Source organism: Fukomys damarensis, unplaced genomic scaffold (assembly GCF_012274545.1).
Source record: "Fukomys damarensis isolate Sample0158 unplaced genomic scaffold, DMR_v1.0_HiC HiC_scaffold_39, whole genome shotgun sequence".
Classification (NCBI taxonomy): Eukaryota; Metazoa; Chordata; class Mammalia; order Rodentia; family Bathyergidae; genus Fukomys; species Fukomys damarensis.
Window position 1 is genome coordinate 55039892 of NW_022900951.1, and position 14461 is coordinate 55054352.

At 36.0% G+C, this 14461-nt stretch overlaps 1 protein-coding gene across 1 annotated transcript in view; it reads left to right on the forward strand.

The window, feature by feature from the left end:
- Positions 1-14461, forward strand: part of Kif4a (kinesin family member 4A) — a 119139-nt gene that overhangs the window by 58428 nt on the left and 46250 nt on the right. The window contains exons 11-15 of the mRNA XM_010632162.2: positions 3235-3367; positions 6080-6138; positions 6248-6353; positions 11922-11978; positions 12979-13164. Coding sequence (XP_010630464.1) covers positions 3235-3367; positions 6080-6138; positions 6248-6353; positions 11922-11978; positions 12979-13164 — 541 coding nt within the window. The remainder of the gene's footprint in view (positions 1-3234; positions 3368-6079; positions 6139-6247; positions 6354-11921; positions 11979-12978; positions 13165-14461) is intronic.

Genomic DNA, 14461 nt, shown 5'->3' on the forward strand with positions numbered 1-14461 from the left:
ACTTATAATAATCCCAGAGAGGTGCTCAAAGATTTGTAGTAGAGTGATCTCATGGCCACTAGGCAGCGCCCCCTCTGTTTCCTGCACTAGGGCTTACACAGATGAAGTTAGAATGGTGTGGAAAGATAAAAAATGAGTAAGACATCAAGATTTGCCCTTTGCAGAAAGAATGAAATGTTCAGGAACACAGTGATGTCTGTGCACTAAAGAACAAGTAAATACTATTGCCAGGCAGCTGAATAGTTGTTATAGAAAGGATTACGAAGTGCATAATACTTGCTTTCTGACTATATAAAATAAAAGTTTAACCAAGAAGTTGAATAACCATGGTACTTCTTTATCAAAACCTAGTGACCTGTTAAGAGTTGGCCGCAGTCTTTCCATTGTAGCCGAAATAGACATGGACTTTGAAAAATGGTGGCAAGCTTGGATTGTTCTTTTGATTTTGCTTTCATTTATGCTTTTACTAGGAAATTGTTTGATTAATAATAGCTGAGGCAATAGATAAAATGCTCCCAGGAATAATAATAAAATGGGTATGTGCCGTAGTTTATTGGAAAAATGATCTTAAAAGTTTTTATCTAGAAATTGTGAAGTATGCCAATTTCCATATGTGACCTTTACTATATGATATAAATAAGTCCTCCAGTGTTCGGAAGGCACACCACCTCATACCTACAGAATGTGTCTCATTCCTTCACAAGCGCCGACTCCAACCCTCTTCCTCAGGACCTGAACTCTTGCTGAGGCTGGACCCCGGCACCTAACCCTCAGTCATTGTTTTGAGGCTCATCCATGTTATAGCATGTATCAATACTTTATTCCCTTTTATTGCTGAATCGTATTCTATGGTCTGTATAAACTACATTTTGTCTATTCATTTGCCAATTGATAGACTTTCACATTATTTTCCAATTTTTTACTATTATGAGTAATGCTGTTGTGAACATTCACTTGCAGCTCTTTATGGGTACCCAAGAGTGGAACTGCTGGGTCATATGTTTCACTTTTTAAGAAACTGCCAAATTATTGTCCAAAGTGGCACTGATATTCTCTTTATGCTTTTAGACTTTGATTCATAATTAGAAATAATTTCATCTGCAAAAATAGTACTCTAAGAAACAATTGGTGAATTGATTCAGTTTTTTCACAGAAATAAAGATGCTTCTTCTCGTCTCAAAACTGTATTTATATTTTTAGATACATTCCACAAGGCTGCTTACAAAAATCACATTCTATACATATGAGTAATTTTACATTTTGTCCTTGGATTATGGTTTTCTGTTTTTGGTTGTGTGTCGCTAGAGCATTTATATTTATTTTTTGTGTCAATTTGCACCTGCTCAACTAATTTGAATTCCTATCATTGGCAATTAAGTAGGATATCAAATAGGAAACATTGGTTTTCTGTTGAATTTTCTTTTTTGTCTGATTTTTATCTAGTCCTTTCCCTACTTTCTGCTTTACTCTTAAAGTTTTTCCCAGCACATGTGTATCCTTTTTCATGTTATGGCCCTGTACTGCTTTGTTGTACTCTTACCAAGAACTTTTATTCCTTACTACTCTGAGCCTTTATTTCCAGTATTCTCTGCATTCCTGTATGACCTATCTGTGAAGTTGGCATAGTAGTTGAGAATATGGACTCTCCAATTAGACATGGAGCTCAAATTCCAGCATTACCAGAACCCACTAGTTGTATGGCTTTGGATTATTTGACTTTTTGTGCCATATTTTTCTCAGTTGTGAAATTGGGGTGGCAATAGAACCTACCTCATAGAGCTGTTGTAAGAATTAAATACATTTAATGTGTTAGCGAAGTTATAGTGTTTAAATATTCAACCTAACTAACCTCAAATTGCATTGAAGCACTTAATTCTAAGTGCTGAATTTTCCTTGGAAAAAATCAACATTCAACTAAAATGTGATTCTCCTTTTTAGAAAAATGTTTTAGGGGAAAATTATTGAGTTAAAAATATCATTACTTTGAAGCTTGTCAACTTACAGGAACTGCATGGAAGTTTTCAGTTTATAAGGAAATAAACAGCAATCTAACACTAAATTTAATAATAGTTTATTTTATAATTCTTGTTTTAATTGAACATTCCTTTATAAGAGCTTTAGCAAATTCTTAGCTGTAGCATGAGATCTTATCATGTGGACTTGGTCATTAACTTTTTGATAAAGAGCAGGCTGAGATCTTCTGTAAGAATAGATAGAAATCTTAAAGTGGGTGAGAGGTCATCTACTCTTCCTGAAATTCTTTTCTGTCCTTTATTGAGATGGAGAACAACTGCTCCCTGTCCTTTTTTTCCTCTATCATATCCTTGACAACTATTCATTTTTCCCTTCAGCTTTCTTCCGATCCAATCTTCATATTTCTTTTGTCTCTTTTTTAACCAGTCCCATTTTTCAGTCTTTTGAACATTTCCTCCCAATGAATTAAAAAAAAGCCCTATGTTTACTAGTCTCCTTCTTTAGTCTAGAATTTATACCAGTTAATATGCATACTTTCCAAAGGTTCTTGTCTATCACATGTATTCCTTTAAGCTCTCTATGTCTTCCAGTCATATATGAAGTGGACACCACTGTTGCTATCACCCACTCTAAGCAGTTTAAAATCAGTAGGCAAATGAACAAGAGGCTGTAGAGTCATCACTTTCAAGCAAAGCAAGCATTTAAAAGAGAACTGTTTAAAATTGTGAAATGTGTTCTCAGTGGCCACTGGTCTTCATCATTTTAACTTTCTGACTTGTTAAATTTCAACCTTGAGAAGTGTTACTTCTGTCTCCTCCATATCTCTTCCCTATTTCCCTAATCTTTTTAGTACATATTTGCAAGTTTATAGTAATTGCATTCATCGTGAAGAATTGGTAAATGTATATAATACCAACTGCTTTTTTTATACAGTGTTGGGGATTGAACAAGGCCTTGAGCATGTGAGACAGATGCTCTACCACTCATCTGTATCTCCAGCCCCTACTTCCTTAAGCCAAAATAAAAGTTATTCCTGTTATAACCATATCTGGCTCTAAATTATTACCTTCTTCCAAGCATTAGAGTACTTCATAAGTGTGTTTTTTGTTCATGCAATATGCTGAGAGGATAGATAGGATTAGACTCACTTTTCCCAGTTGTGAAGTAATTTGAATCCAATCCCTACCCAGAAGGTTTGTGGGATATGTTTATATGTTACCAGTCAGGTATTTTTCTAAAATGTTACCTTCTTTGCTTTAGTGTGGAACCATCAGAGAATCTACAATCCCTAATGGAGAAGAATCAGTCCTTGGTAGAAGAGAATGAAAAATTAAGTCGTGGTCTGAGTGAGGCAGCTGGTCAGACAGCCCAGATGTTGGAGAGAATCATTTTGGTGAGGCCTCCAGACTAAAATACAAACAGCTTGGACATTTAGTACCTTTAGTTTCCAAAATATTTAACATGCTTTTCATGATGTAAGACAAGTTATGTGAAAAGAAATGTACTTTTTTTTTCCCTGTTTTCTGAAGGGAGCCCTGTGTGATGGCTACAAGGGTGTGTAATCAAACATACAAAATAGGTAAAAGAATTACACAGTGAAGTGAGGGATTTAGTTCAGTGCCACTGAACCTGCCTTGCAAGCACAAGGTCCTGAGGTCCAAATTTTAAAAAATTACACAGTGAATACCTATATATCTACCACAAAGAATCTACGTGAATCCCATTTTTAAAGATTTTTAAAATACCAAAAAGGAAAGAACCAAGTGCTTTTGTTATCCTAAGTCCTGCCTAACATTATCATTAAGACAGTTTGAACATCCCTAATCTGAAAAGCTGAAATCAGAAATGTTCCAAAATCTAAAACTTCGAGTGTTGACTTGGCACTACAGTGAAAAATTCTACTCCTTACCTCGTGTGACAAGTCAGTTAAAACACGGGTGCAATAAAAATATTATAGAAAATGAGCTTTAGGCTGTGTATAAGTTGTATATGAATGGTAAGTGAATTTTGTGTTTAGACCTGAGTCTCATCTGTAAGATATCTCATAATGTATACAAGTATTCTAAAAATCCAAAAAAATTTGAAATACCAAGTACTTCTGGTCCTAGCATTTGAATAAAGGGCTATTCATCCTGTACCAAGCAACTATTCCCTCACTAAGATTTTTAGTTCTTCTCTAGCTCCCTTTCTCTAATATTGTTACATTTCGTATCCCATCCCAATAGCTGTCATGGTGAAATAGAACATCTAGAAAATTAATTTTAATTCACTTTCCATATGGTTAATTTCCAAATAGTAGACCATGTGACTGATTATACTACTTTTTTTATTACTTATGTATGTTTGTGATACATGATAACTACTTTCATGTTGGAGAATTAGCATATATTTATATATACATATATATGTGAAATCTTGATAATTTTATACCAATGTTCCCTCCAGCCCTCCCCATCTCCCTCTTCCCTGGATACCCTTCCCTAACCATAAAATGTCTACTTCTGTTTGTGCTACCATCTTCTTTATTTTGTTCCTTAAATTTATATTTTGGGTGAAAAACTATGTGATATTTAACCTGTATGTGATTTATTTCACTTAACATTATAATCTTAAGATCTATCCATTTTTCTACAAATGACTCAAAATTGTCCTTCTTTGTGGCTAAGTAATACTGCATTGTGTATCTACACCACATTTTATTATCTATTCATCTGTTGATGAGCTTCTAGGATGTTTCCACAATTTCACTATTGAGGGTACACCAGCTGTGAATACTACTGTCTGTCTAATAGTTACCTCCTGGATCAGTATGTGCTGGCTCTGTCACTAAACATTTTTCATCTAAATACATTTCAATCACTTGTTGCACAAGTATTGCTGAAGCAAAATTGAATTCCCACCAGAATGTAATTGAACCTATGTAACTTACATATCTTCACACATCAGTGTGCTCTCTAGTCAAAAAAAGGTGAGCTGCTTAAAGTTTTCTTTAAAGGAGCCAAATCCTACATTGATTATATTGTTCATTGCTAGCTGAAGAGTGAGAGTGGAGCCAGGCATGCTAACACACCAGTAGTTTCAGGTTAAGGCAGGAGAACTGCAAGTTCAAGCTTAGCCTGGACAACCTAGCAAGATCCCATCTCAAAATTAAAGGTGAGTTGGCTGATTGCTCAAAGTAAAGCCCTGAGTTCATCCCTAGTACCTCCAACACAACAAAACAAGAAAAGAAGAGTAAAAATGAAAATCAAGGCATATAATTTTCTTTCTCCAGTATGCATTTTATGCTTTGAAGCAACTCTAGAAGCCATGGTTCACATGGCTGGCATGACAGTGCTTACTGTTCTGGCCCACATACTCATCTGATCTGTGCATGGTTGTTACAGTGGCTATCTCAGATAGGCCTGCTGTTTGATATCTTGTCAAAACTTCATAAACAAGCTCAACATTTTTGTCCTGTATAAACTCTTTCCCAAATTGTGTAACACCCAGCATGTCACAGATTCTGTGATTGAAATAAAACTGAAAATATCAATCATTTTTCCCAAAATGTAGCTGCCTTCTGCAATTTCTCTTTTCACTGACATCACTCTTATGTTTTACCTCTTTTCTTGCTTTCTTTTGCTAAAACTAGCCTGTCATATCAGACAGTGTAAATTTTAAAAACTCAGCTCACATTTAGTGTGAGGCCCTTTTATGTTTTAAATGCCCTGATACTGGGGCTAAGGAACAGTGCAGTATAGGAGGCAGTTTAAAGTGATTTTTTTTCTAACAACAGGGAATAACATGCCAGGAAGCATTGCTTCTTCCTCCAGTTGCAAATTTCTTTATGGAATTAAGGCTTCACACTCCACTCCATAGTCTAAACTTCATGCAAGCATAAAACCCAGCTGCTCTGATGATATTTTTAGTAGTTCATATTGACTTTAGAGCTAATTTCCATGACTGTTAAAAAAACACATTGGCAGGAAATAACCAAAGACCACTCAATTAGAGCTAAAGAAGCAGCTTCTCTGCACAGGTTTTCATCCATAGGAGAGGAGAGAGCATATAATTAGGTGAGCCTGTCAGGCACTGCCACTGATGATCTTTTGGGTCTTTGTTGCAGACAGAGCAAGCAAATGAAAAAATGAATGCCAAACTAGAAGAGCTCAGGCAGCATGCAGCGTAAGTTTCCTACCAGATATCTGTGCCTATACTACCTTTGTGTCTAATCATGGATCTTCTGGTCTTTGTGGTATGATTAACCCTTGGGTTCTTTTGCTCAAATTTTCAGCTGTAAACTGGATCTTCAAAAGCTAGTGGTAACTTTGGAAGACAAGGAATTAAAAGAAAATGTGGAGATAATTCGTAACCTGCAACAAGTGATTATCCAGCTCTCAGTAAGCCAAGTAAAAGCACTGTATACAACATGTGTCACTTTCATTTGTTTCTCTTGAAGCATATAGGTATTTCTAACTAGGCTTTTGTTGAAACTACTAGATTGTGAGCTGCTTGAGGGCAGAGACCATAAATCATTAAATGTGATCTAAACACTGAGTTTGTTAAAACATTCATAAGCCAGGTACTGTAGCACACACTTAAATCCTAACTATGCAAGGGGACAGAGCTATAGGAATCACAAGTTTGAGGTCAGTCTGTGCAACTTAGTGAAATCCTGCCTCAAAATAAAAAATAAAGAGCTGGGGATTTAGCTCAGTGGTTTCACTGCCTGCCTTGCAAGTGCAAGGACCCGAGTTCGATCCCCAGTACCAAAAAATAAGTAAATAAAAAGGACTGCGGATGTAACTCAGTGGTAAAGTTCAGTCCCCTTTAACACACACACACAAACACACTCATAGGTCACATGTACAATGACGCATTAATACATTATTTCCATATTCTAGTCAAACACCTTAAGCAGCAACATAGCTGGATAAAACTGTCTAGGTAGGTAGCAAGAGTAGCAGTCATTGATTTGCTGTCTCCTCAGTATAGGCCAATTTAATAAGGCCTCAATTTTAAATGAGCTGAGTTCTGATAGATAGCTTAAGCAGCCAGGAATACTATAGGTCTCTTTTCTAACCAATATAAGCCAATAATAAATACATTTGAATGACTTCTGCCATAAGTATTTATTTTTAGAACTGTTATAGTAGGGTGTTTGGTATGTTTTAGGAATAGGGGAGATTATTTATTTAATTTATTTTTTTGTACCAGGGTTCAAACTCAGGACTCGTGCTTGCCAAGCAGGCATTGCGCCACTGAGCTATATATCCCTGACCCAATTATTTATTGTTTTTTTCCCCATAAGAAAAATTTTCATAATCCTACCACCCTAAAAGATCTATTTTTTATGTTTGATATTCCTCCTCTGTCTTAGTCCTTAGGCATATATGTGTTTTTAAAAAATTAAAATCATACCATAACATTCTGTTAAGAGGTTGTAGTTGGGTTTTTTAATCTATATATTTATTATTGGTAAGGAATATTTGTAAATGCTGGTGGTAATTCCTTATTCTTGTAAGGAAATTTTTATTTTACCAGAACAATGAGTCTCCTATCCCTGGTTTTGCCCAACATTTTTTGGAATTGCCAATAGAGTATCACAAAATTATCCATACATAGATTTACTCTGTGTGTGTGTGTGTGTGTGTGTGTGTGTGTGTGTGTGTACCTGTGTGTGTTCCTAGGGATTGAACCCCAGGCCTTGCACATGCTAGTCAAGTGTACCAGTGGGCTATATCCCCAGTTCTAGATTTATTCTTAAAGAGTAAATGAAGGGAAAAAAAAAACTATGCAACATTATCAGGAGAAAAGGTTATGGTGACCACTTCTAAGAAATGAATAAACTCCCCAAAAACTAGTAGGCAGTGTTTTAGAACAAATACTTCTATATAAAACTCATGTTCAGTCCAAAGTAACAGTTATTTATCTAACAGTATGACACACTAATTGAGAATTTAAGCTCCAGAGTCAGACACATTCTGGTGTGAAACCAGTTCTGCCACTTATTTACTATATATCCTTGCTAAATGTTGTATTACTGCCAAAAGAAAATATTAAGTGACTCAAATGGAAGTTAAAAGCATTATTCAGTTGATGTACCTGGGGATCACCTGAACTCCAGATAACTGCCCAAGTGAAAGCAAAATGGAGTTTTATAGGGCAAAGAAAAGAAAAATGTGTCCTTGTGGTTTGGCTCAGGTGGCAGGTTTTATTGTTAATTGCTGTGAAACTTTTGGTTAGAGTTTGATCTTGTCTTCATCCTTCTTCCTTGGGATAGTGATCAGTTTGTTTGTTTGTTTATTTGTTCTCGGTACCAGGGATCAAACTCAGGTCCTTTTGTTTTGTTTTGTTTTTGAGACAGTGTCTCACTATGTAGTTGAGACTGACCTGGAACTCACGATGTAGCCCAGGCTGGTCTTGAATTTACAGCGATCCTCCTGCCTCAGCCTCCCAAGTGCTGGGATTTAGGGTTGCACCACCACACCCGGCTTCAATCAGTTTATTTCTTAAGAGTTCTTTTTGCAAGCTTTGTAGTTTATAAGTTGCTTAAAGTTCACAATTAGTAGTGATAGCACAAAACGAGTAGGAAGGAAGTGAGGATTGAAGACAAGGAAAACTAAGAATACTTTGTTCTATCTGTTTTAATCCTTTCATATTAGCAGTATGAGCAAACCACACTGGGAACACCAAGGAAGGGGTGACTAACTCTTAGTCTAGAAAATTCAGGAAAGTATTACAGAAGAAACTGGCTCCTAAAATAAATAGGAATTTGCCGTACAGACAGTGGGGAAAGGACAATCTATAGATGAAAAGGTATGTAGAAGTAAAGAGGTATGAAAGTTTAGGAAATTGTAGGATGTTCAGTGTGGCTAAAGTATAGAATGCATACCAGAGAATGGCTATCATAAGAGAAATGTCACCATCTATAGCTCTGCTTAAGTATAACTGAAACATTTGATATATGAAGATCTTGAGTAAATTGCCTCTGAATTAAGATAATCTAGGGTGGAGGAGCCTACTGGAGCCCAAATTAACAAGCTTAGAAAATAATGATCCAGGACATCGTTGTTCATGGCCACCATACCAATCTTAGAGGATTTCATACTGCCTCACTTCTGCATCTTTTGAGCCACATGGGAAAGATGAAAGAGACCTATGAAACCAAATTAATAAAATAAGATAAAGCATCCTCACTTAGGGTCTGGCAACATGACTGGTGCCTGGTGTGTCTATAGAGGAAGTTGTTAGTGGTGGCTGGCTCAGAGGAGCTGTGTAGAATTGTTGTCTGCCACTAAAATGCACTTGGCACACTCAGTAGCAGAGTGCTAAAGATTGCCACAAGCTGATAAAGTTCCTGGCTTGCATCCACTGTCAGAGTAAACCTTTTTATCCAAGGCTCCTGCTGGACCCTTGAATCAGAGTTCTCCACATCTATTGTTGGGAGACCCTCCCAACTATATATTTTTTTGGAAATACACAACAGTGTATCCTGTGGCTCTTATTAAGACCCACTACAGTGAAAGCAAAGTGTTTCAAATGTAAGTGCTTGTGCCCTTCATTCTTGATTAAAACTATTTTTATTTAAGTGATGGGTGAACACCCTCTTTTCAGTTTTGAAGGCAGCCTTTGTTCCTGGATATTCCTCCTGGGGCTTTAAGCGCCAAACTGTACCATTTCTTCCCTTAAAATATAATTCAAGCAGACCTACCTGTGAGGAAATTCATGCTGTCCTTTCAGTTCCTACAAAATCAAATAATATTTTTGTTTATGCCCTCTCCTCAAAGACCAGTTCTATAAAAAGGCATTTTTGTGTGCCTGGTAATGGTATTACCATCAGTCTACAGGCACAAACTTCATTTTGGGAGATTTTGATAGTTAATATAGCACAATGTACTCTAACCTTAATGCCCTGACCATAACCTTTAGCAAATCATACCTTTTACTTAAAAGAGATTTTAAATTGTAGCCTTAGAATGGGGCATTGGGAGAGAAATGGTCCATTAGATTAAAATATCCAATTTTTACATATTTACATTTTAGATTGTAAAAGCAGAATTCTATGTTCGTGCAAAACATGTCGCTATAGCCCTAAGCTTAACCCTCAACATTGTGAAATTTCACTAAACCAAAAGCCAAAGATAAATCGACAATAACAACATGTCTTCTCCAAAGATTAATCCATCTACTTTGATCCTGACCTTCTGGAAGGTACTAGGAAAAGTCTCCCTAATAGTCAAAAATAGCACTATAACTAACCATTGCTTGTACTAAAAATTGAAACATAGAGAGGAAAAAGTGACCATTAACCAGTAATAGCATTGTCAGGCTCTGTTTTTTTAAGAAGAATTTAGTGTATCTTATACTTGGAGAAATACCACTACTGTAAATCAGATGAGAAAGAATATGGAAACCTTACAGCTTCCTTTAAGTGTTTTTTTGAGCCTGACTGGCTGGGAATCTGGGCAGAATACAGGAAGTGATTTATAAACAGCACTTATTAAGGGCTTCTTCACTCCTTGCCTTAATGGTACTGAGATTCAAGTTTTAATAACTATGGTGGCACGTTCATGTAATCCCTCCACTTGGGAGGCTGAGGCACAAGTTCAAGGCCAGCCTGGGCTACATAGTGAGTTCAAAGCCAGCCTGAACTGTACCTTGTCTCAAAAAAAAAAGTTGATATCATGTTTCACAGGTCTGGTTTAAAGACTCTACTGACTCCATGTACTAACCTTAAATTCTTTTTTTTTTTTTTTGCTATTAAGCCAGTAGCTCTTTGACCTATGAACTCTTTAGTCATGTGACTTCTTGGATACAATATTTTCTTCCGAGGGTCTTGCAGTATGACTTAAACAGAAGCAGTAATCCATATGTTACAGTGCCAAATAAAGCCTAGATTCCAGTGATGAGAATAGATCTTGCTCAAATGATAAGACTATGAATAAATTAGTCCTAATAAGTGGTTTTATGTTCCTGTAAAGAAGGAATTTGCTTAAGTGAAATAAACAGGACACACACGTGTAAATCCCGAATAGTTTCTCTGGTATGAAAAACTAAAAGTGTAAATAAGGTTCAAATTATATAATTGCTAATGTGAAATAGGAAGAAAAGGGCTAAAGGAGTAGGGAAAGTGGGAAGGGTATGGGAAAGGAAAGAAGGGGAAAAGAAAAAATATGAGAAAAGGAAAAAATGGAAACAAAGTCTTTGTAAATATCGAAGGGTGGAGGGGGTGAAGGGAGGACAGGGATATGGGGAAAAAATGAGAACCAAGATCCCAATGATGAGTGTTAACTGTACTGTATAACTAAAAAGTACCGATAAACTCAATGTGAAAAATATAAAATACGGAAGGAAAATTCCTACAAAAGACATTTGTCATTCTTTTTGGAGGGAACTAGTATTTATTCTTTCCTTCCTAGTAAATCTACAGTAGTTTTGTATGATTGGTTCTTATCTATAGGAGAGACAGAGGTGTTATAATACATTTTGACTTAATGAGCACATTTTTCTGGGGAACCTACCTAGAGCACCGATGTCATTTAGGATAGCATGCCCACAAGAAGTGGCTAGGCTTGTTATATATTAATAGAGGTATAATTGGTGGTAGAAGCATAAAAAGAAAGGGTAGAGCTCTAAAAAATGGGATAAACTTTAGCTTGTTGCACTGGTTTGTTTACTCTTTCTTAGTGATTTCTAGCAGAGCAAGAAAAGTGCATCAAATATGTCAGTTGTCACATGACTTTTTTTTTTACAAAGACTACACAGTTGCCCTTTATGAAGAAGAACGACTCTTGAGAGTTAGGAAATGGAAATGTATTGCTGTTAGGATATCTGTGACTTGAAAATAAATCCATTGCCTTAGATAATCTTTATGTATACTTGAAAAAATTAAATAACCAATATAAAATCAACTAATGAAATGTACTTCAAAATATGTTCCTAAATTGAAACACTTGTCACTGCAGGATGAAACTGTTGCTTGCGTGGGTGCAGCCATCGATACTACAGTAGAACCAGAAGCTGTAAGTAAACCCACCCTTTTAACTAGAGCCAGGAGCTCTTAACTATACTATTTCCTATAATGTAACACTTTACTGAAGAAGAGAATCTGTGATCACTACCATTTTCCTTAGAATGCCCTGAAAATCCAGAAATCTTTAGTATAAATCTGAAGTTTTGTAAAACCTTCGACTTAGATAGGCTCCATCTCTAATAGTATAACTGGCGACAAACTTCTCAAGGGTATCACATTCTGCATTTGCAGTGTGGCTTACTTCTTATTAGATGTTAATATTCTGCATCAACTGTCTAGCGAATTAAAATGAGGATAGAACAAATTTGAAAATTATGGCATAGTCCAAATAACGTTAAAAGAGAAATGGAAGAGATTTTTTTTTTCTGAGCATACTTTTCTGTGGATGGAATGATTAGGGGTAAAAATAACCAAAGAAATTATTTTGAGTATTCAGATTTCAAGGATAAATAAAATGTATTTGATGTTGCAGAGTAAAGTCAAAGTGAAAGGCCAGAAAATGGTTCACTTGAAATAGACTTTTACCCCTAAAATGAATGTGTGTTGGTAGTTTTCATATTCTGAAAGAAGAAAAATAGAAGACAAATGAGGCACCAAGGGTCAGTTAGATAAGAATAAATGGATCCCTCTTTTCCTTTTCCACCATTCCCAAAGTGCCATTTCCATTGCCTTTTCTCCTCTACGGACCCCTTGGGAAGGTGGTAACAGTAAGGAATGTTGGCCAGATCAATAAAGAAAAGAAACTTCCTTGGCTCTAAAAAAGTCAAAATATATGAGGGTACTACTGTGAACACTGAAATAGACTAGCTTTATTTATTTCAGATGTTTGAAGCAAATATTGTATGAGAAGCCACAGTAGTGAAGGAACAGAGATATTGCTAATGGAGGAATGATTGTAAAACTTGAAGAAATAGTGCCTAAGGAACTCCAATTTTTAGTATCTCTTACAAACCAGTATCCTCTATTTCCCTAATCATTATCTTTTCCAGCAAGTGGAAACCAGTCCAGAGACCAGCAGGTCTTCTGATGTTTTCACCACTCAACATGCTCTACGGCAAGCTCAGATGTCAAAGGAGCTCATTGAGTTGAATAAAGCCCTTGCACTGAAAGAGGCCCTGGCTAAGAAGATGACTCAGAATGACAGCCAACTACAGCCCATTCAGTTCCAGTACCAGGTAACATATTTTCTAGAACATTTGTTCCTGTCTACCATCTTTGGCTGAATGGAGAGAAAACAAGCATGCTATTTTTGGCAATGAAAAGATAACATGACATGAATGGTCTGACGGTAGAACTGTACTTTTTTTTTTTTAAGGATGTGTTCAGGATAAGGGACCTGTATTTTTGTTCCGTTTATTCTCATGACTTATCTTATGCCCCTGGTATTTAACAAATAATTTAGTAATGTTGTAATAAATGTGCTCCCTACATGTAGAGAAATTGTATTCTAATAACTACTTGGATTCCAAGAAAGGCACATCTCTTAGTAGATGGTCTGAGTTAACATTATGGATTATGAAAAGACTAGTAGTAGATGTCACATGGTTTGGCAAGTAACTAAACTTTTCCCTAGTAGTACTCAGTGGACCAATGAATTAGTAATCAGGTCTTTACTTTCGCTGTCCTGGTTCACTTTCCCTACACCTGTTGACTAGCCATCAACCTGGGACTATCATTCTGGTACTTTGATTCAAAACACATCCCATGCCTTCCCTTATACCTCTTTGCTTTGGTGGAATATAATCTAATAGCTTTCTGAGAATGCATACATGAAAGGAAAATGTTTTAAAGCTTTGCATATATGAAATAGTGTTTTTTTAATTCTTAAACTCATTAGTTTGGCTGGGTTTATAACTCTATGGAAATTGTTTTTCTTTAGAATTTTGAAAGCCTTGCTCCATTGTCTTGCATTTCCAATGTTGTTAAAAAGTCCATTATGATTCTTTGTAGTTGTCTGTATCTCCCCACTCTAGAAACTTTCAGGATCTTTTTTCTTTGTGCCCACATGTTATTTAATTTCACAACTATGTGCCTGGGTGTGGTTCTTTTCTCATTTATTGTTCTTGGTTTTTAGTGGGTCCTTTCAATCTAAAAATCTGTGTTCTTCTCTGGGAAATTTTCTTATATCATTTCTTTGATAATACATTTTCTCTATTCTTTCTTGTACTTTTTCTTAATCAGATATTGGTTATCTTAGATTTTCTGTTTTTCTTACTCCCCCCCTCCTATTTCTATTTGACTTTTTATTCCACTCTGGGAGATTTCCTTCCACTTCTCCTGGTGAATTTTTATTTGCCTACTAATTTCCAAGATTTATTTTTGATTCTCTTAATTATTTCTTATGTCCTTTTTTTATTGATGCTCTGCCCATATCTAAGGATAGGATTAAAGTTTATCAAGGTTTTCTTCTTCCTGCCTTGCCTCTGTATCTTCACATTTCCTTTCAGTAGTATGTTTATTCTCATGTAAGAA